The following is a 21,701-nucleotide window of genomic DNA, read 5'->3' on the forward strand; positions in this document are numbered from 1 at the left end:
AGAAGGCGTCCCCCAAAGGTCCCTGCACCAGGACACCATCCTTTCCTGGCTGAACCACAGCTGTGTCTCCTCTGCTCTGCATCCCATGGGCCTTTTCCACCTTCCTGGAAGCAGGTCCATGCGGGGACATGCAGGCAGCATTGCTGTCCTCTATGTCACCTCTCGGACAGGTCCTCTGGGTCGCCGTCTGCCCACCCTGCTTCCTGGGCTGACCGCCCCTCCTTCTCTCATCCCTTTCTACTCCACCCAGCTGCACAGGTCCCAGATGTCAAGCTGTGTCTCCCTCTGCAGAAAACTCGAATTCTTGACCAGCCTTGAGCCAGCTGGTGCCTTGTGACCTTGTCTGGCCCATTTCATGGGATGGCTTGCTCTTTGCCATGCCAGCCTCGCTCTGCCCCTCCTGCTCAGATGCCACATCTGGGAAGCTGCTGATCCAGGCATGGGTTCCAAAGCCTCAGACCCAGCTCACCCTAGGCCACGGGTTCCCTACAGGTCCTCTGTGGAGGGGCCGGTGGGGGGGTGTGCACAGGAGCGTGGAAAGGCATGCATGCATGTCCGGGGGGGTGAGCAGACTCAGGAAGGCACTTTCTGAGGATGCGCGAAGGCGTGTGCATCTACCCGGCATCGGGACCTCACCCCTACACTCCAATCACTTCCTGTCTTGATCGGGACCTCACCCCTACACTCCAATCACTTCCTGTCTCGGAGCTGCCTGGAGGGCACGCCTTCTGACCTAGACACGCCCTCAGGACCCCCAGTCCCCCGAGAGGAACTCCATGTTGCACAAACAGCAAATACACGTGGGCTTACTTATCCCCAAGGGCATGGGTCCAGGCCCACTGGTGGTCTGTCTGGGAAAGGGCCCGGTGTGGTGGTTCACAGGGAGGATCTCCAGAGGCGTGACCTGGCCCAGGTCAGCGTGGGCCACTGGCTCAGTTTGGGGTGTTGGTTCTCCCAGAGTAGGTTCGCCCCATCTCTGTGGCCTCCGATGAGGGGCCTTGCGGAGAAAATGGGAGCACCAGTACTAGTGGAGGCACCTCTGTTGTGAGCACCGGGAAAGGGGAACGCAGGTGTGGGGCTGTTAGCCCCGGTCCTGGTCACACACAGCTGGGAGGGCAGAGCCGGGCCACGCTGCTGTTTTCTGCCAAGCCCCTAAGTCAGGGCAGGGGGCTGGGGGCTCCTTCGGTGTTCAGACCCCTGGGAGAGGGTTCATTGTGTGGGATTCGGAGATTCAGGTGGTTCCATCCAGTCCATGCTGCTGCACCGGCTTCAGGGTTGGGAGGTGGGTGAAGGGGCAGGGGACGAAACTGGAACGTCAGATCAGCGGCTCCGTGGGCAATTACTGAGGCCTGGCCAGGAAGCCGGTTCCAGCCTTGCCCCTGGAGTGTCCAGCCCCCAGCTCCACACATACCACGTCCCCTTTACCTCCACCGAGCCCGCCCTCATAACCTGATTCCACTTCCTTCTCAATCCTTATTTTCTTTAAAAAATGGATTAGGAAAATCTCATCTGGAAAATTAATTAATGTACGAATTCAACAAATATTTACTGAGCACAGCACTTTGTTAAGTATTTATTTTCCTCTGTAACCTGCTGTGCCCCGCCCCCCACCTCTGCTTTTCTGGCCTTTTGGGTTTCTGGCTGGTCCATTTCTGTATTTCATGGGTTTCTCTCCTCCTTCCAACAACATTCTTTTCTAATTCAGCCATTAGGATACATTTCTTTCCTATGCAACTGGCCACACAGGCCCATCTTACATCTCGGCCCTTTCCGGATGTCAGTGGAGGGACCTGACGGCTGCTGAGGGGCAGTCTCTCCGGCGGGTGCTCTGGTGAACTTGGGGCCGAGGGAGCTCAGAAGGCGCCTTGGGGGCTCGGGTGGGTGCCCTGTGACTGCACCGTTCCCACTGCCCGTCAGGGGATTATTTCCAGTGCCCCCTTACCCTTCTGCCCCCGGCCCCCGGCTCTAGGTAAGAACATACTCTGAGAGCAGCCCCGCCCCCAGCAAACAAAAGTGAACTTGCCCACCCTCCCCGGGAAGGGGACCGGAGCCTTTCACCGGCAGTGAATGGGGCCCTCATTTAGGCCGCATTATACCCGGGCCTGCGTTTCCCCTTCCCTTCTTTACCCCATTCAGGGGACTTCTGACTTCAACTAATTCGATAACAATCCCGCGGGGCCTTCCCAGCTCCTGGTTCGGAGCACATTGTCCCGGCGAGGGCCCCCCCCCAACGGGGGTCCCACTCTCCAATTAGCCAACCGCTGGGCTCCTATCCCCTCCACTCCTTTCCTGCCTGCCCGCCCATTTTTTAACCATTTCGTTTTTGAATTGCACTCCCAAGGGCCTTCAAGGGCGAGCGACCCACAGCCACAGCTCCACAAACCCGGGGCCGGTCAGGGCGAGCGACCCACAGCCGCAGGTCCACAAAACCGGGACGGATTAGGGCGAGCGTCCCACAGCCGCAGGTTCACGAACCCAGGGCCAGCTGGGCCGAAGGCAGAATACAAGATCACGCGTCTACTTAAATGCCAAGTCAGGCCATAGCCTGGCTTCTGAAAGCCTGCACCGTCCTCAAAGAAGACTTTTAAAATTACAAATAAAGAAGCAGCCGAGCTGTCAGCATTCCCAAAACCTCACCCACATGCTGGTTCGGAAACGGAGCCACAGGCTCCCTGGGACAGGGGCAGGGCTAGAAGGAATTTGGAGACTTCTCTGGTGGCCGCTACTCTTCCAGGAGGGTGTGTGTGTCTGGGACGGTAAGGTTCCCTCTCCAGGAACCGTAGGGATTAGTGTGGGATTCCTTCCTGTGCTTTGCAATGTTCACATGACATCATTTTACCTCCAAACCAACTTTTTTCTGTCTGAAAGTTGTAGGAGCCCTCCGGGGAGCAGGCGGGATCCACAGTCACCCCAATTTCCACTGCCCTTCCCCCACACAGATGTTTCATCTGTGGAAGTCACCACCCACACACACCACAGGGGCACGGGTATCTGTGAGCGGCCAAGTCTGCTCTGATGTTTATTTCACTAACATTATCTCCAAATGGAAAATACTGGAATTGGCTAAAAATGCCAGCCTTAAAAAGGCATCTTACTGTTAAGACGTGGGTTGGCCCCACCATTCATATGTCACTGGCCCTGAGTTCTAATCACTTCTGGGCCTACACGCTTCCCTTCCTAATCCCAGTGCAGTCTCCTTCAAGGGGGTCTGTCTGGGAGGTCTCAGATGCCAGCGTTTGCTGCAGGGACATAGGGATCAGGTGTGCACTGGGGCACCACGTTCTGTCACCTGCTATACCTGGAAATGCCCAGGCCCAGATAGTTGACATCTAAGGGGTCTATGTAAATTGTGCCCCCCTGAATTCACCTGCTGAAGCCTTCATCTCCAGGACCTGAGAACACGGCCTGAGTTGGAAACGGGGTCTTGGCAGATGTGACGAGTTAACACAGGTAGGGTGGTCCGAATCCAGCATGACTAATATCTTTACCAAAAGGGAATGTGTGGACACAGACACATGCAGGAAGGAGGCCACATAAAGATAAAGCCAGAGACCTTGAGGGAGCTGTGTCTGCAAGCCAAAGCATGGGGAAGATTAGCAGCACACCCTGGCCCCCGGGGAGAGAAATGGACGGACCCCGCCCCAGAGGATTCTGCAGGAGCGAGGCCGACACCTCCACCAGGGGCTTCTGGCCTCCGGACCTGCCATCTCATGGGCAGGCCATGCGCATGTGGCACCTTGCGGCAGCACCCCTATGGCCATAATATGGGCTCATAAGCACCTGCCTCTCGGTCACAGCAGTGTGCCAGGCACTTCTCACTCTTTGTTCACCTAAGCTAGTCTATTGGAACACAAACATAGAATGAGAACTCAACAGTTGTGTGGGTGGCAAGGTACCTTTCTCAGACTGCCTCATCATTCACTAAATCCACCTGTGGCATGGGACGCAACCGTCTCGAGGATGACCGCCAAAGCCCCGGCCCCCACCACCCACGGCTTAACTTCTTTGAGAAAATCAGCAAAGCAACAGACGACGAGGTTCTCAGAGAGTGGCTTTCCCACTCAGCCCGGGGCGGGGGAGCGGATGGCGTGCAACTACCCTGATTTATCTTGGTGACCCCACGTGACAGCAAATTCATCAGGGATGAAGAATGCCAGTCTGGGAGAACACAGCTTCCAGGCTGGGGGCGAGGGTACGACCAGTGGAAAATTATCCACTTTTCTTCAGATTCCGTCAAAGAAAATTCCTTCCGTGCACCAACAGCCCCGTTCTTCATCTCTGCACCTCTTGGCTATCAGAGTACTCAGACCACAGGGTGGAATTGGGTGGGGCCAGCAAGATGCTCCTCTTAGTTCCTCATTTAGCAGGTGGGAAAACTGAGGCCCAGAGGCCACGACAGCTTGCTCAAGGTCTCAGCAGCATCTGTAAGCCTGAGTCTGAGCCATCCTCCTCTTTCTGTGGTGCCAGGGCCCCAGCCCTGTGATGCAGGCATCTCAAAAACCTGCATATTGCTTTTCGAAAACCTCACAAAGCGACTGAGGTTGAAAAGGAGGAAGCAGGAGTGTGCAGAAGGCACACACTGTCCCTCACCTTTAGATGGTACACACTCTCCTCACCTGCAGACCTTAAAGGGACATGGGCAGCGCAGCCAGAGAGCAAAAATGCAAAAGCCCACTTAGGCTCAAGCAGGTGTCTGCTCTTCTAGGATTCTGAAGTCATCTGTGACCAAGGGAACTGAGCCCTGACCCACCTCTGCCTCTCGGTGAAGCCCAGTGCACAGGGGCCCTGCAGGGCAGCCAAGTTCTCCCAGCCTCCCCCAGGATCCCCCAGCATGAAGGATGCACCTGCTCCCTGAAGATGGGGGAAGCGGGAGGCCCTCCAGTCTGCAGCTGACACCTGATGTCCTGGTCACAGCTGCTCCATCAGCAGCATCGTGTGCTCTTTCTCTGGCTCAGTTTCCCCTCATGTAACACCAAGAGGATGAAAGTCTACCATAAGGTCACGTGGGTGAAGGGGCAAGGCCAGGCTGCCCTTTGCACACCTTCAGGGGGCATCTCCAAGGACATTGGTGCGTTTCCCAGATGTGCTTTCCCTCCCTGAGGCAGATGGAAAGCCCTCCTAACCCCAGAAGACAGTGGGGACCTCTCCACTGTGAGGGCATCCCCTGCCTTGTGGACGTGTGGGACTCACTATTACGTACAGGCATCTGTGAAGCGAGAACACTACAGGAGCTGGACCCCTTGCTCGAGGGCTCCACTTGGAGGTCCCACTGAGAGGCGGAGGCCTCTGAGTCAGCGCCTAAGCTCATGTGGGATCCAGGAAGCCGCGGGCTCAACAGTGGACACAGAAGAGGGTGGGAGACGCCAACCCGAGGTAGAAACAGAGGCCAGGCGGGAGAGGGCTTGTGTGGAAGCAGGGCAGACACGACCCTACTCGGCTCCAGCTGAAGAATGTGTCACCAGCATCTAAGTGGGAGGTCCTGCCCTGCAGGTGCTGGATGTGGCTGGGGTCCCCAACCTGCCAGGGGTCACTGGAGAAACATCAGAGCCGGGGCTCCCAGCCCCCAAGGCCACACTCAGAAGGAGTAAGTCCCTCAGAGGGCAGCTGCCCCGGGCGGCCCTCTCGTCCTCCCCACAGCTGACATCATTCCTGATGACTGCAAGGGCCCAGGTCTCACGAGGGAATATTGCAGTGAGCAGGAGGCTGGGCCCTGCGGTGGGAGCTCTGGTGTGGGGCCAGGATGAGGCTAGCTCCTGTGGCTTGGACTCCTAGACTTCAAGGCCACCTATCTGTGGACTGGACACCCGCCTCTGAGTGCTGAGGCTGCATCTTGTTCATCTCTGTGTGAGCTTCAAGTCAGTGCAACTGAAGTAATCCCCATGACAAAGCGAATTTTAGAGGAAAGGGAAATACATTTTTCTTCAGCCCAGCAGCTCCTATGATCCTATGAACGGAGTTTGAAGGCTTTTATAAAAATGAAGCCCAGACCCCTTTTTCCATCCCTGTCCTCCTCAAAAGAAGGCAACGTGGTCTATACTCGCAAAACGCAGGGGTCGTGATGTCCGTCTGCCACCAGGGACTTCAGTCCTTTGGGCAGCTGGCCTTCCCCGGAGTCCCCACTCCAGCTAAGGGGTGACCCTGGACTCAGCTTTCAGCTTTCCACCTTCTCCTCCCCTTCCTTCCCCTCCTCTTCCTCCTCCTCCTCTCCCTGCTTCCTCCTTCCTGCTCCTCTTCCTCTTCTCTTCCTCCTCCTCCTCTCCCTGCTTCCTCCTTCCTGCTCCTCTTCCTCCTCTCTTCATCCTCTGCCCCTGGTTTGGCTCTTGTTCTCGTCTTCTCCCGTGGTCAGGTCTGAAGCTCTGTGCTGAGTCCACAGGCAGCACCATCAGGGTGGAGGCCAGGGTCAGGTGCAGGAGACACTCGCCCTGTGACTCCCCAGCCCTGTCCACTCAGTGGAAGGTAGGACAAGCACCACTCTCTGCATTTCCAGGAGGGCCACGGGTGTCGGGGATACTTGAGTTGTTCTTCAGATCCCACGCAGGACTTCCAAGCTGTTTAAAAATCCACCTTAAGCCTAAAGGAGGGCCCTGGCTAAGGGCCTCAGTGGAGCCCGTGGTTTTCTGCGGATGTGCAGGCTCCAGCCCACGTCCATCGCAGCCGCGGCCGGCCGGCCAGTCCCCCAGGCCCCTCTCCCCAGGCCCTTGACTCAGTGGCTGTGAGGAGAGCCTCTGCCCCTCAGGTCCTGGGCAGTCATCACGGGGATTGTTCCCTCTACTGGAAAGGCAGGTGAGCCTCAGCCTCTGTGGTGGGATACCATGAAGAAGGTCCCATGTTTGACTTCCAGTCTGATATCTCAGTGCTCACCCGTGTGCAGCAGGGGTAAGTGAGGTCCCTTCCCCAGCAAGACCCTGGGATGCCTAGAGCCTCTGCATTCCCCTGGTCGGGGGAGAGAGACGGAACACAAGGACATCCCTATCCCGGGATCACCGCACAGCTGTTCTGGAGCCCTCGAGGGGCAGGGTCACCTCTGAGAGCTCAGACTTAAGACAGGGTCCACCATGGTCTCTCCAGGAAGACAGCATGGTGCACATGTCCACGTGGGTAGGCGCCAAAGGCCAGCAGAGGGGCTCGAGTGCAGCTAGGGCTCCTGGCCGAGCAAGACTTGCACTTCTCAGCCCCCAGCGATTCTTCATGCACTAGAGAGGCTCATCAGAGGCCCGCCCCATGGGACGAGGATGCTTCAAGGGGGCCCGGCAGCTTCTGTGCAAACCTAGCTCCAGGAGCCAGGACAATTGGAACCTCCTGGAAATGGGACTTTGGCTGACCCAGGAGCCTGAGCAGCCTCTCCTCCCTTCTTGTTCCTGCCTAGAGACCCTTGTTGCTGGGGTGGGCAGGAAGGGGAGGACCGAGCTGGCCAGCCTCTGCAGGTGGAACACGTGAGCTGTTACCAAGAAGCTCAGCGGAGCCCCACTGGCAAGGGGCTCTGGGGGCCTGGCCATTTCATGTTGCTTATGTTCACGTATTTCCAGCCTGGCTTGTTGTTTTCACACTAGGTTTTATTTTTGTGCCCCTGCCCCAGGCCCTGAGACCCCCCATGCTCTTTGGGGGACACCTGGCTGTGGCTCCCCACCCACAGGCAAGCTGCTCAGCAGCACCCCACGGCCGTTGGCAACTTCTGTCCCGGCGGATCCAGAGGTGCCTGTTGAAACTGCAGAGCAACCAAGCATCCTAATCCCCCTCCGCCTCCACCCCGCACAGCACTCTCTCCAGCCTCCGCTGAGTGCCAGGGCTGAAACGAAGGCTGATAAATTAGTCTAGAGGGAAACAAGGCCGCTTCTACTTGTAAAAGGTCATTTCGACTTTGTTCTGGGTGAGGGTTTATCTCAGTTGCTGCCGCGACAGACAATGCCTGGGGCCTAAATGGCAGAAATCTTAGCTCTGCTCGTGAAATTACAGTGCTGATAAGCCGGAATGGACTTTAGAGAGATCTAAATGGGAACGGAGTGGACGTAGGTATTTTTGAACATGATTGAACAGAGACGACACAATGGGATGTACAATTAAACTGGGCATTAGCCCAGAAGGAAGGAACTCTGCCGACTCTGCCGAAAGCCAGACAAAGGGGGTTCCCGCAGCCTGCGTGCAGCTGGTAATCCCTGCCCCAGCCCGTGGCAAGAGGCGCAGCCGGGACTGGGGGACCAGAGTGGGCGCACGACAGCTCCTGGGTGGCTGCTGCTGGAGGCTGGTGCCATTCTTCATGCGGCAGGGGAGAGTGGGGCCCACTCACCAAGCCAGCTCCCTGGAAAGCACGGCGGTGCTGCCCACGCATCCCAGGAGGCCATGGCCCAGTGCCACGCCAAGCACTCCAGGTGGGCCCGGAGCTGCAAAAGCAAGAAGAGACCACGCTCCCCTGCACAGCAGACACGCTCGTGGCATCCTGGCAGCTGAGTGAGAATAGCCACTTTGAGGCCATTCTACTTACATATGTTCTACACGACAGGAAAGACCCAGCCAGGCGCGTGCAGAACGAACCCTCCAGGCAGGCAAGGGTGCCGTCTTGCAGCCATTCTCCAAAGGGCCTTCTCAGGCACTCAGATAAACTCCTCACCCCAGAGAGACGCTACCCTGGGTTGACTAGGCCCCTCAAGGCGGGTGCCTAATCACAGCAACCCAACCACACTACAGCTTGGGGGTCCAGAGAACGCATGGAGTGCCCCGGCCCTGTCCCGAGCAGAGTCTCCCCGCGTGCAGGAGGCAGCAGAGACAGGCGGCCCGCAGCGGGGGGTCCTCAGGTCGCTGCCTCTCAGCGGGTCCGTGAGCAGTTGCGTCCCCCTCATCTCTGACTGAGGCCAAGGTGGCCCGTACCACCCTGAGAACACATTCCTACCCCAGCTGATGACCTGGCCCTTGAGAATTCCTGCCACAGGAGAAGCTCTGACCAGCAGCCAGGCCTGGCGGGAGGGCAGTGGGACCTGCTGCTGCCTCCTGAGGAGTGTGAGGTTCACGCGCACGTCCTCTGACCCTTGTCCCTGACCCGGGGAGACCTCTGTGGCCTGGAACACGTGGGACCTGCGTCTGACCCAGGGGAGGGAGGGCCACCCAGGACCTGGCCCACAGGCCTCAGGGGGCCTCCCCAGGGAGCCCCAGGTCACAGCCACCCACCCTCAGGAGGGGTTGCCCTCCCCACCCATTCTGTTCCCTGCGAAGCCTGCTGCTGGGAAATTACTCGAAATTAAAAGATCTCAAGCACAAATGACCTGTACCGTAGATTCTTCAGTCTTAGTGGGTCCAGTTGCTTTCTGCCACCCTCAGAGGCCACCACCTGGTAGCACAAAGCTAACCCCAGCACAGCGTTGCAGGGACCGCACTGTGGGTGCAGGTACCAGAGGCGAATGAGCTGCTTCTCAGGCCTGTGCCAGCCCTGCCTGGCTCCTCCAGGATGCCAAGGCTGTAGGATCACCCAAGGGACAATCGGACTGAGTGCCTACAACGGGCTGGGGCCTCTCTGATGGCTGGGGGCGCACAGGAGGGAGGGGCCTGTCCTGCTCACAGCTGATATCCAGGAGCTGCAGGGGCAGAAAGGGCCCACCTGGGATCGGGACTCTGGGCTCTTGTCCTGGGTCCACCCAGCCCGTGGTCCCACATGACTCCCTCCCTGGAGCCCAGTTCATAACTGCACTGGGAGGGGGAGGAGACAGTGATGCCCCAAGTGGGACTCAGGTACGACAAGGAGCCCCTCCTATCCCAGCCAACACCCCATGCCTGGGGGGCGCGTGGTTGGTCAGCCTCGGGCCACCCTGTGTAGCTGTGGCCGGGACAGCAGCCATGACGATGAACCAGTGGTGGGAAGCCCACCCCCAGCCTCAGCTACTGCCTAGAGCCCCTGGGCAACAGTGGGGTCCCCCAGTGGCCCCCGGTGCCCTCCTCTTCGCAGCCCCAGCTTCTGCTCCTTCCACCTGCCCTGCTGAGGCCTGTGGTCAGGAAAGGCTCTGCTGCTACCCGTCAGCCGCTGCACCTTCAGGAACAGCCTCTCTGGGCTCCCATGGGTACGAGAGGAAGGAAGTTCAGGGTGCGCCCCTTTCCCAGGGCCTCCTCCTGGGCTGGAATCCTCCAAGTGCCCCCACAATGATTGCTTCTTAGAATGCAGATTCCTGGGACCTACCGCAGGAACTCTAAGCCAGGAGGTAGAGAATGGGGCTGGAATTGGGTGGGGGTCTCACAGGCTGACCATCTGGGTCAGGAACCCATGGGGTTCCTGGCTGAACCCATCTCTGGTGCCACGAGCACCCTGGGGCCACTGAAGAACCCCAGCTTCAGGAAGAGGTATCGGGTGGTGAGCCTCACTCCCTGCCAGGTTCTCCCAGCATTCTCAGGCCCTACAAGGGCCCATGGGGCTGGGTTTGGGACCTGCTTTCAAAGAAGAGGACAGCAGCTCCTAAGTAAAAGTGGGGCTGAGGTCATGTTTATGACACAGAATTTCCCCGAGCCTAGAGAAGGCCATCGACTGTCCTGAAGTCAAGTTCCAGGGCCTGGCTGGGTCAGGGACCTGCAGAGGACAGAGCCATGTTCAGGCAGAAGCACGAGGCGCTGGGCCTAGGCAATCGGTCTGCAAGGCACAGAGTTGAGACTGCCCACCTACATGCTGTTAGTGCGGGCGGGAACTGGGTCTGGGCCCACCTCCCGCCCCTGCTGGAGCTCACCTGTACCTCTCCCATCTGGCAGGAGCCTGGCTACCCCCAGTGAGCTCCTGCTGGGGTCACTGAGCGGGACCCCAACCACCTCGGGGTCCCTGCATGGACAAACCTGGGGGCCGGGAGCTATTCCTTCCTTCTCAGCCCCGGGTTCCCCTGTCAGAGCCAGGGTGGCCATGTCCTAATCACAGTACAGCTGGGAGGGTCCCAGTGTAGACAGAGCCTCACAGAGACCGGGGCGCACAGCAGGTGCCCGCCAGGCTGACACAGAGGCCACATGCCTCTGTCATACTCCCTTCATGTCCACTCCTTATTTTCATGTCCACTCCTCCCTAAGGAAGGAAGGGAGGAGGGAAAAGGGCAGGAGGCTCTGGAGCACCCTGTTCTCACAGGGAGCCTTGGGGAGCCCGGAGGGAGGCTGGGCCACGCCCCCACGCAGAAGCCCTTCTCCCTCCTGCTTCTGGCAACCCTGATGATGTTTTCAGGTCTCTTGGTACAAGCGGTCGGTTCCTGAGTAAGGGTGGGCTCTCGGTGTCACTGGGGCGGGGGGCGTGTGGGATGTGATTGGCAAAATGCTATTTAAGAAGTTGGTATTCACAGATGTCTCTTGAATATGAAAAGAAAATATTTATTTCCTTTTTCGCTTGTGAATCAGAATGCTCTATTTAAAGAAAGTCCCCTCTGCTGGGCTGCAGTGGAGTTATTACCCCTTAAGGAAGTAAAGGAGAGCCATCAGGGAGGTATTCTTAGTCATTCTCTCTCCTTTTTTCTAAAATTCCTTATATACCCGTGCCTCCGAGCCGGGCCGAAGATAGTGCAGGATTTCATGGCATTCTTGGGCTAAAAACGTCTAGGGCTGATGTCACGGTGCTGGGGGAAATGGGAGGTCTGTGCTGTGACTCCTGCATGGCACTGCCGGCTGCTCCTGGAGCCGAGGCCCGTGGGTTTCTCTGCATCCCTGTCCCCATGGTGGCCTCAGGCTCCGCACCATCCCACAGGGCCCCGTCTCTCTGCAAATCCCGCTGCTTTGTGCCCCGCTGAGCGGCCGGGTGCTGCTGGCTCCACGGGAATACTCCTCAGAGCATCCGCTGACTGGTGCGCTCGCGGTTTTAGACGTGCCATGTTAGGCCTCCATAGAAATATCCAGAAGCTCCTGAGTGGGGAAGCGCGGCAAAGCTTCCTGGCCTCATGCAGAACTCTCCATGCAGAATGGAGCAGAAGAGGCACCCAGAGCCAGGCCAGGTGCCCGGGTCGAGCCCACCCAACTGTGGGGGTGGCGTGGGCAGTGGAGCATGCATCTGGGAACCTTGGAGTGAAAGGGCAGGCCAGGAACAAGTTTTGGCATCTAGATGATAAAACGCGGGACTGAGAATATCAAGCCCTGATGTGTGGCGAGCAGATGGTGGCGTGTGGCGGGGAGACGGTGGCGTGTGGCGGGAAGACGGTGGCGTGTGGTGGGGAGACGGTGGCATGTGGCGGGGAGACGGTGGCGTGTGGCGGGGAGACGGTGGTGTGTGGCAGGAAGACGGTGGCCGGACGCTGCAGAGTCCAGCCTTGATATTATCAGACCTGCCCCAGCCTCCCTCCCTGAAACTAGAACCGGTGCCGAGGCCCCCGACACCTGCTGTGGTCTGCCCCTTCCCCTCTGTTGGAATTTAAAGGATAAGGAATAATAGGGTGATCTAAGAGCTCAACCAGTGAGCGCCGGCTGCCCCTACGGCAGGCCAGTGAGGAGGGCTCATGGTGGGACTCAGCTCCAGGGTGAAAGGGGCACGGGACAGACAGAAGGAAGCACCCTGCACCGGGAGGTACCAGTGAACACCTCTGCAGGGCCCAAGATGTGCCAGTCATCTGCTGAGTGACCAAATGCCCTCAACAATCATCCTAAATAGCCCCTCAGGGTGCACTGAGCATTGCGGAAGGCCAGACGAGTGCTTTGGGAACCCTTGTTCCTCAGCCCTCCCACCTGTCCCTTGCTCGGCAGTCTGGTGCAGGTGTGGGACAGGACATCCAGGTGGGCTCTCCACTCCTCCTTTCTAGGTCAGCTGTTCTGGGCCCAGGCTGTAAATTAGGATCTCCTGTGAGCTTCCACATGCCTGATGCCAGAGGGGTTTCCCAGGACTTTGGGTCCGACACTGGGATGCTCCTGGGCAAACAGGCAGGTTGGTCGTCCTCCCTGGCCCCAGCCCAGCATCTCCGAGGCAGGCCTGGCACCTGTATTTCCCATGCTCCCCAGGCAACACCAACATGCAGTTAGGGGAGCCCACAGCCCCCGGCCTCTGCCCTTGGGTCTCAGGCACCCAGGAAAGACTTGAGACCTTTCCTAACCACCCCCTCCCTGAGTACAGACTGACACGTGGGAGGGGCACTCACTTTCACGTTTTTCTATGCACTCAGCAGACATTGTTGGGGGCGGGGGCTTGCACTTCCTCCCAGGCTGAGTGGGCGCACTTCCCAGAATATGCCTGAGCCACGGGAGCTCTCTGGGTTGAGTCTTCCTTGCCTGCCATCTTGGGGTCCCCCAGAGCCGGATGGGATGGAGAGTGTGGAGGTCCATGACTGTGGACAGCTCCGGGGTGCAAAGGGAGCACCCAGCCCACTGAGCAGTGGGTGCTGGACACATGAGTTCTGCTTCTACAGAGGAGGGCTATGTCAAACACTTCTGGGTTCAAACCAGCCTCCGGTGGCTGCAGGTGCCCCTTCTTCCTGAATCCCAGAACCACGAGGCAGCCTGAGGATCTCCTAGGAATGGCTAGACCTGGCACTGGTGGGAGCTGCTGCTCCATCCCTTTGGTGGCCGAGCAGGAGCCCAAAGCCTCAGGAGGTCAATCCTGGAGGTGGGGCGGGCAGGAAGACAGCACATCCTTCCACAGCTGCAGGGAACATTGGTGACTCTCCCAATGCCTGCAACACACCCAGAACTGCCCCCTCGTAAGCCGCTGTGTCTGCTGGGTGCTCGCCGTCTGGCCACTGCGTCTGCTGGGTGCTCGCCGTCTGGCCGCTGCGTCTGCTGGGTGCTCGCTGCCTGGCCGGATCCTTCCTAAACTCTGCTGTGCACATGAATCACCAGGGATCTCGCTCAAGTGCACGTGGTGACTCAGTGAGTCCGGAGGGGGGCCAAGGTTCTGCATTTCCAACAAACCTGCAGGGCGGCCATTACTGCTGGCGCAGGGACCACACTTTGAGCACCGAGGTCTTGATGGAAACAAGGCAGCTGTGTGTGTCTGTCACTGGGTTGATCTTGATTTCCTGTTTGCTCGTGAGGCCACAGGGACTGAAAGGGACTGAAGCAGAGTCCCAGGAGCCTCGACAATCCATCCGGGGCAGGAACTGGGGCTTGGTTAAAACGGGGTCACTTCTGCCTGGGCTCAGACCTATGGCCAAGCTCACCTTGGTTTCCCAGCCCAGGACCCACGGAGGGGTCTAAGTCCAGCTCCTGCACCAGCACCAAGCCCCACCCGCTGCCGTGAAAACTGTAGGAAGGTGGAGCCTCCAATGGGACCTCCTACTTCCCCAAACCCAGTCCCGAAACCCATATCCATCATGAAGAGATTGCCCAATTGGAACACGAGCGGGCCAGACCGTGAAGTCTGGATGGAGGGACTGACTCCTTAGGGTCTCCTCCTAACACCCTGAGCCTGGTCATTAATCCAGAGCCTGGAAGTGTCTGTCCAGGATCTTCTGGCTCAAAATCCAGCCAGAACTCCCAGAGAAGCAAGCTCCACAGGCACCCAGCCCACATGCCTCAAGACAGCCAGCTCCAAAAGCTGCTGAGCCCAGATGGGCTGGCGACACAGATGACCCCCATCCTTAGAGGCCAAGGCCCTGTCTAGGACTTCAGGCAAAAACTAAGCTGTAGGGGGCATTTGTGTGTGCAAAGCTCACACACAATCTCCTGCAGCAAGTCATGTTAATATTTACTGGTGAGGGGATGTTCAGGAGGAAGGGAGAAGGGGCTGGGGTTCGTGTGTGGGAAGGGGTGGCCTGGGTGATTCCCTACCCTGCCCTGTGGATCTGGCCATATCGCAAAAACCCTGGAGCAAATTTGCCCTTGCCCCTCCTGCCATCGGACTGAACTAGATCTCAGCACATGGGGCCCTCCAGTGCTCCCCGGTACGTGGGGAAGCTGGTTCTGGGTGCTGCATGCTTATGCCTGCCTCGTGGTGCCTTTAAAAGCCCATCATGGACATTTGTGCTGTGATGTCGGAGACTAAAGCCCCATAGCACTGCCCTTCCGGCTGTCCCAGGATGCCTGGCTGGGCTGCCCCCACCCCACTCCACTGTTATCCTTTCACTTGGGACCAAAATGGACCTGCAAATGTGTTTCTCATTCCTCCCACTCAGGAACAGAAGAGCATCAGTATTGCAAACACATATAGGGGGACTTTACTTCCTCGCAAATCCTGCCTTTCTTCAAGGCTGGGCGTTTTGGATGAAATTCCATATTACATGTGTGCCCATTTCTCATCTTCTGAGGGTGCGGGCTGGGCTTACTCTCACCCATCCCTGGCCACCATCGTGTAGCTCCTGGTCCACAGGGGAGACTGGCAGGTCCTGGCCCTGCCAAAGACTCTCAGTGGGCTCTGGGGACCCTCGAGGCACCAGCTTGGGGGTCCCATGATGGTAGTACCAGATAATTGGTGTGGCCCAAGGCTTCTGGGCTGGTTCCCTTGTGACCCCGGAGCTTCCCACAGGCCTTGGCCCAGACACAGAGCATTTGTTGATTGAACAAATAAACACACATTAATATTCAGTAAATAACGCCGGGGGTGAGGTCGTCCACTTCAGTACATTCTTCAAATAATTGAAACCCCATCAATTCACATTAACATTTTTCACCTGGCCTCTTAAGCAGAGGCAGAGGCACTTACTCATCAGCATTCTGATTACAGGCGGGGCCAGTGATGCGGTCGAGAGCCTTTCTGGGGAGACACAGTCAACAAAGAAACAAGCAGACCTTGGGTGGGAGACAGTGGCCGATGCACTGAGAAAAGTGCCCCCAGTGCCTCCCCTGGGGGTCCTGCAGGATCCCACCCCAGCAGGTCCCGAGCCTCAGGGCCCTGGGCACACAGCTGAAGGCCCAGCTGGGGGCAGGTGGCCTCACCCAGCGCCTCACCCACTGCCTCCTCCCTCTGGGCAGCCACCTCTTAATTAGCAAAACAAACAGCACGACTGATAAATGTCAGATTTACTCAACAAATGATCAAAACCACTGTTTTTGCAGACCCCAGGGCGATCAAATGCCTTCACGGGTGATTTCCTCCTGGCAGGTGGGCTTCGGTGGTGGCAGGCGGGGTGTGATATTTGGGAAGAGACTGAACCCGGCTGTGTCCAGATGGAGGAGGCCAGGAATTTCAGGTGCCCTTCCTGACAAACACCCTTCCTGAGATGAAGCCCAGGGGGCGTTTCCACACACCTGGGGCACACACACAGCCACGCACAGGCTGAACCAGGTCGGAGATGGGGCATCTGACTTAGGGCACATCTCAGGGTGCCCCACAGCACCCGGGAACAAAGTGGGTTTAGTCAGTGACTATTCCTAATACACAGGAGGGAGAGAGGAGGGGGCAGCTCTCCCCAAACAGCGTCAGCCTCCCTGTGGAAGGAGTGCAGGCTTCGAACCAGCGACTGAGGCTGGAGGAAAGTCAGCTCCCGACCCCCACCCTCATTCCTGCTTTGCTAACGGAAAGCTCCCGCTTGAAGTCAGGCTGCCCCACAACCTTGAACCCAAAGCTCGTGGGTGCCTCACGTGCTCCCTGCCCCAGTCCCTCGTCCCCAAAGAGTCGTGCTGTCATCTATGTCAGCCCCACGTCAGGCAGAGAAGGGCCCCCGACCCTCCCCAGTCACCCCAAAGCCCAGTGTTGCCTGGCAGCTTGTCTCTTGTGATAAAAAGAGAAAGGAAATTCGACTTTCTCATTTTCTTTTGTTTCAACTGAATTGTCCAGAACAAGAACTTTGTTCTCAGAGTAGAAAGAAAATGGTTTCCATGGTGCCCCAAAATGACAGTAAGAATAATCCACGTGACTGTTATTTCAAATCTGTCCTTCGAGAGACGCACACCCTGTTCCTGCAGGGGCTGCTATCTGGTGAGATCCCTTTGCTCACGCCGCTCCCAGATCCCCTCTCCTCCAGGGGAACCCCGATTCTGAGCTCAGAGTGGCCACAACACCACACTCCTGGCCACCACATAGGGAGGCCAAAATGACACCGATCCTCCTCGGATTTTGTTTGTTATCTTTGCTAAAATGTCACTACTTGTTCTTTTTCAGTAAATAAATACTGTGGACATGACAGTAAAATCAAATCACTCTGATTCATAACACTTAATTACCAGTGTGAAAGTGAACAATTATACACACGAAATTCAGGACCATCAGAGATAACACACACGCATGGGCCATCCCAGGCCTGACCTGGGATCCCACTGGCGTGACGCTGACACCCCTGTTTTTCTCTGACCCAGGCCTGACTTAGGAACCCACTGGCATGACGCTGGCATCCCTGTTTTTCTCTGACCCAGGCCTGACTTAGGAACCCACTGGCATGACGCTGGCATCCCTGTTTTTCTCTGACCCAGGCCTGACCTGGGATCCCACTGGCATGACGCTGGCACTCCTGTTTTTCTCTGACCCAGGCCTGACCTGGGATCCCACTGGCGTGACGCTGACACCCCTGTTTTTCTCTGTCCCAGGCCTGACCTGGGATCCCACTGGCGTGACGCTGACACCCCTGTTTTTCTCTGTCCCAGGCCTGACCTGGGATCCCACTGGCGTGACGCTGGCACCCCTGTTTTTCTCTGACCCAGGCCTGACCTAGGATCCCACTGGCATGACGCTGGCACCCCTGTTTTTCTCTGACCCAGGCCTGACCTGGGATCCCACTGGCATGACGCTGGCACCCCTGTTTTTCTCTGACCCAGGCCTGACCTAGGATCCCACTGGCATGATGCTGGCACCCCTGTTTTTCTCTGACCCAGGCCTGACCTAGGATCCCACTGGCATGACGCTGGCACTCCTGTTTTTCTCTGACCCAGGCCTTCCCTGGCCGCGCTCACTGCAGGGGCGTGGAGGGAAAAGGCTAGCAGGGTCGCCTGGTTGGTGTGAGTGGCTTGGGAAGGGGACTCAGCAGAAGGTCCTTCTCATGTCTGGAACTACAGAGGGATCCCAGCCCTGAAGCCTGGTGCTCCTGTCCTGTCTCAGGCCCCGTTCACGGCACTCGGAAGACAGGCCAGGCAGTCGGCAAGAGGAAGAAGTCCTTAGAGAAAGGGGCACCTGCAAGTCACTTCTCCCTCCAGGGCCACCTCGGGGAAGGCAAAAACCAAAGGGAAACGGCAATCAGCTCTTTCGGGACACGTGGAAAATTCTGGGAAGGTTGCTTAGGGGAAGATGTCACTTTTTCTGCCCAAAGGCCCCAGCTGAGGTGGCTGGAGGTGGGGAGAAACCTCCTTGACTGACAGACATCGCTCATTTCAGGCAGTTGTGGCTGCCACCTAATTTCCACCCCCTGCTTCCTCCTCTCTGCCCTTCACAGAGGAGGTGGTGGCTTCCTGCCCAGTTCCAATGTCAGCTCCCGAAGGCACCGACGCACATGGCTGCCCCCTGCCCCATCTCATGGAAGCAACAAAACCCAAAGGTGGTCCCAAAGCCAGGGAATCGGTGCCCGAAGTCACAAGGAAAACCAGGTCGGGCGAGATCCTGCCGGGTGTGCGGGGAGCACTGTGTGAGGGCGTCGGGGGGAGAGTAAATATTTCTAAGCACCAGCAGGAGGGGTATCTGTCAGGTGGCCACCGTGGAACAAAGCCCTCCGCAGAAACGGGAGGTGCGCCGTGGGGAGAGCGCGTTCCCTCACGTACACACACACCAGGGATAAACACACCGCAAAGTCAACAGGCAGCGGCAGGCAGTGGTGCAGCCTGCACCGGGCCTGGCACCACGCAGACATCGTGATATGGGCCATTTCTTTTGAAAAAAAAAAAAGCAAATAGAAACTTGTATCAGAGTAGCCAAGAACAAAGTCACCTGAAGGTCATCCAAAGTGCTACCTGCAGAGCCCCTGGACCTCTCACATCCACAAGCCACCTCCTAATTAAACAGTCCAGACCTTTCTAAGTGTGAGGAACACACACCCTGGAATTCCTCTCCCACACACCAGGGAGGGCGGGACAGGGCGCTTCTGCCAAAGTCACTTCCACTGCACAGCCAAAGACGAATGTTGCTACCAAAATGCTCTCCTTGGTCCCATGAGGGGCCTGTAGGGCCATGAAGCTGGGCAGTGTCTCCACCGAGGTCTTCTACTCCAAACTCTCTCCCTGTCCTGTCTCACTGGTGCCCCTGGCTCCTGGCCAGTCCCTCCTGAAGGTAACCCGACCTTGGACCTACACACACTGTCCTCTGCCTCTCGATGGAGGAGAGTGGTGCGCCCGGCCCACAGGTGCTGCCCGTAGAACTGCGGCTCCCACCCTGCTGGACGGCCGTGGACTCTCTGCCACATGCTTTTCTTCAGGCACCGGGACCCCCATAGCTCTGTAATTGGCAGAGGGGGGAGCTTTAAGCTGACACTCAGGGAACAGCTTCTGAGTCCCCCTATATCCTTGATGAGGAGCCACACAGGACTCTGTGAGCTACCAAGGACCACACCTGCCTGCTGGGAGCTGCTGAGGTGGCCTGGTCTTGCCCAGGGAGGATGCACTTAGCTCTGCAGGGTGCGGGCAGCCTCTGGTCCCCAGGCTGTCAGTGTTCTTACAAAGGGCTGTTAATGCCGTCAGCCCAGGGAGGTGCTCAAGGGCTGCTGGAGGCCACAGGGGCCTCCCCAGGGCCCATCTGAGTTGGGACAGGCCTGATAGTGAGCATGGAACTGGCTGGGGACTTCTCCAGAGTCACGAGCGGCCAGGAGAGGAGGTGGGCAAGACGCAGGATCCTGCCCCCATCCATCTGGGGGTCCTCTTCCCTGCTCAGGCCATTTGCCTATGAGGAGCCTACCTCCATCTGGGCACTTCAGAGGCTGGGAGGCACAGGGGAATCCACCCAGTGTTCCCATTTTCCACCCAAGCAGCAGCCCTGACAAAAAGACCACCAACAACTGGCTGTGTGGGGCTGGCAGAAAGGCCAGGGCCCACCAGGAAGTGCACTTTGTGTAGGGGGGTGGGGCTCTTAGTCCCCATAGGACCACTCAAGGGCCCCCAACACCGGTGCCTCGCATCCCTCACAGCCTGGGCAGGATGCTCTGGGTGCTCCCCACTCAGAGCCGTCCCAGGGACGCCCTGTCTCCTGACCCCTGCAGCAGGTTCACCAGGCCAGCTCCAGACCCTCAAGGCCGGTCACAGTCGTGGTGGGAAAATTTAAACAGTTAGCCATCCCTTCCTGGCAGGATGGGGCCTGTGCCCGCTCGGGCTACTCTCAGGCCACTGGCTGACCGGGGCAGGCGGGGAAGGCGGCAGCCAGGGCAGTGTGGCCACCAGGTGTGATTTGTGAGCTGCTCCACGCTGCCGTGGCCTGGAATGAAGCCCTGGAGTGCAGCTGCCTGTTCTGGGACTTTCTATTAATCTCCCTGCCCTGCCACGATGGCCGCGTTCACGCCTGGGATCCGGCGGGAAGCACGGGATGTTTTAAGACATGAGCTCATGAAAGACACATTTCCGGGAGAGAGTGGGCGTGCCCTACAGGGCTGACAGGCGCCCACGAGGACCTCTGATGCTTTCCATCAGGCGAGCTGCAGGATAAAATAGGCTGGGAAATGTGACATTTGAACGCTCTCTCTGGCCGCGCCTCCCGCCTCGGGCAGTGGCTGCTCAGCCTGGCTTTATAAATAGATGGAACACAAGATAAATGGCCGTGATCAATCATGCTCAGGTGTGATCGCTCACCTCCCATCCGAAGTCCGTCTCCTTCGCCGCTGCCCGGGGCACCACCACGCAGGGGCCCAGCCTCTCCCCGGCTTCCATCTTCCTCTTGGCCCAGACCCCCAGGCCGGCCCCCGGGATGGAGGACTCTCGGAGCTCGAAGTCCGGTGGGATGGGAATGTCTTCAGGAATGTAGACGGGGGCCTCGTACGGCGAACCCTCCTTGGGGGTGAAGTCCTCGCTGGTGGGGAAGGGGGACGGTGGCCCCACGGGGATGGGTGACATGGCACTGTCCTCAGCCTCGTCCTCCGCGCTGTGGCCGGCCAGCAGGTCCCGGTTGGGTTCATACATATTATTTACAACGTCACCGTCACCTAAAGGAGACAACGCAGCGTCAGCCTTTGCAGCACGTGCCCCTCCCAGGTGTACGACTCAGGGAGTGCCGGGGACTCGGGCATCAACGGGGACCGACGGTGCTCAGGGACCCAGAAGGCCTGGCTGCCACTCCTGCCTGGGATATGCCACCTCCGCTCCACCCTGAGCCAAGCTGCCATCACTCCACGTCAGAGGCTCCAGAGGATGGGATCCCGCCAGGCTCCTACTGGGGCCAACATTTCTGATGGAGTGGCACAGCCCAGCACACCCTGGCTCCCCTACCCTGGCTCCCACAGCCACCTGAGGATGCGCCGGCTCGTCCTGTCCTAGGGGAACTAGGGAAGGAGCTGCCGGTGCCTGGCAAGCTTGGCGACAGCCGGTGAAGCTGTCATGCGTGGCAGCTGACCCAGGGCTGGCTGATGGTGAAATATTTGCACCAGAATATTCCAAAAGTCCGCTGTAGCCTTGGAAATCAGGGACGGCGGAAGTCCTAAGTGCCTGGGAGGACTCAGAATTTGGGTGACTGTGAAATGTGCTCAGTGCTGCTTCCCTGCACTTAGGCCGCAGCCTGGACATCCCCACACTGAGACTGCAGCCCGGACATCCCCGCACTTAGGCCACAGCCTGGACATCCCCGCACTTAGGCCACAGCCTGGACATCCCCGCACTTAGGCTGCAGCCTGGACATGCACTGGGGTAGGGCCGGCTGGGTCTTGGGGAGGCTCGTGGAAGTTCCTGATGATCTCGACACAGGCTAGGAATAGGCCTGCTGAGGTCATGGATGTCAGAGTCATGAGGCC

At 58.2% G+C, this 21,701-nt stretch overlaps 1 protein-coding gene across 1 annotated transcript in view; it reads right to left on the minus strand.

The window, feature by feature from the left end:
* PRDM16 (PR/SET domain 16) overlaps positions 1-20,873 on the minus strand; it is a 245,797-nt gene extending 224,924 nt beyond the window's left edge. The window contains exon 1 of the mRNA XM_030913789.1: positions 20,551-20,873. Within this exon, the coding sequence (XP_030769649.1) occupies positions 20,551-20,811 (261 nt within the window). The 5' untranslated portion in view covers positions 20,812-20,873. The remainder of the gene's footprint in view (positions 1-20,550) is intronic.
* Positions 20,874-21,701: the final 828 nt, after the last annotated feature.

This window comes from Rhinopithecus roxellana, chromosome 12 (genome assembly GCF_007565055.1).
Source record: "Rhinopithecus roxellana isolate Shanxi Qingling chromosome 12, ASM756505v1, whole genome shotgun sequence".
NCBI classification, from domain to species: Eukaryota; Metazoa; Chordata; class Mammalia; order Primates; family Cercopithecidae; genus Rhinopithecus; species Rhinopithecus roxellana.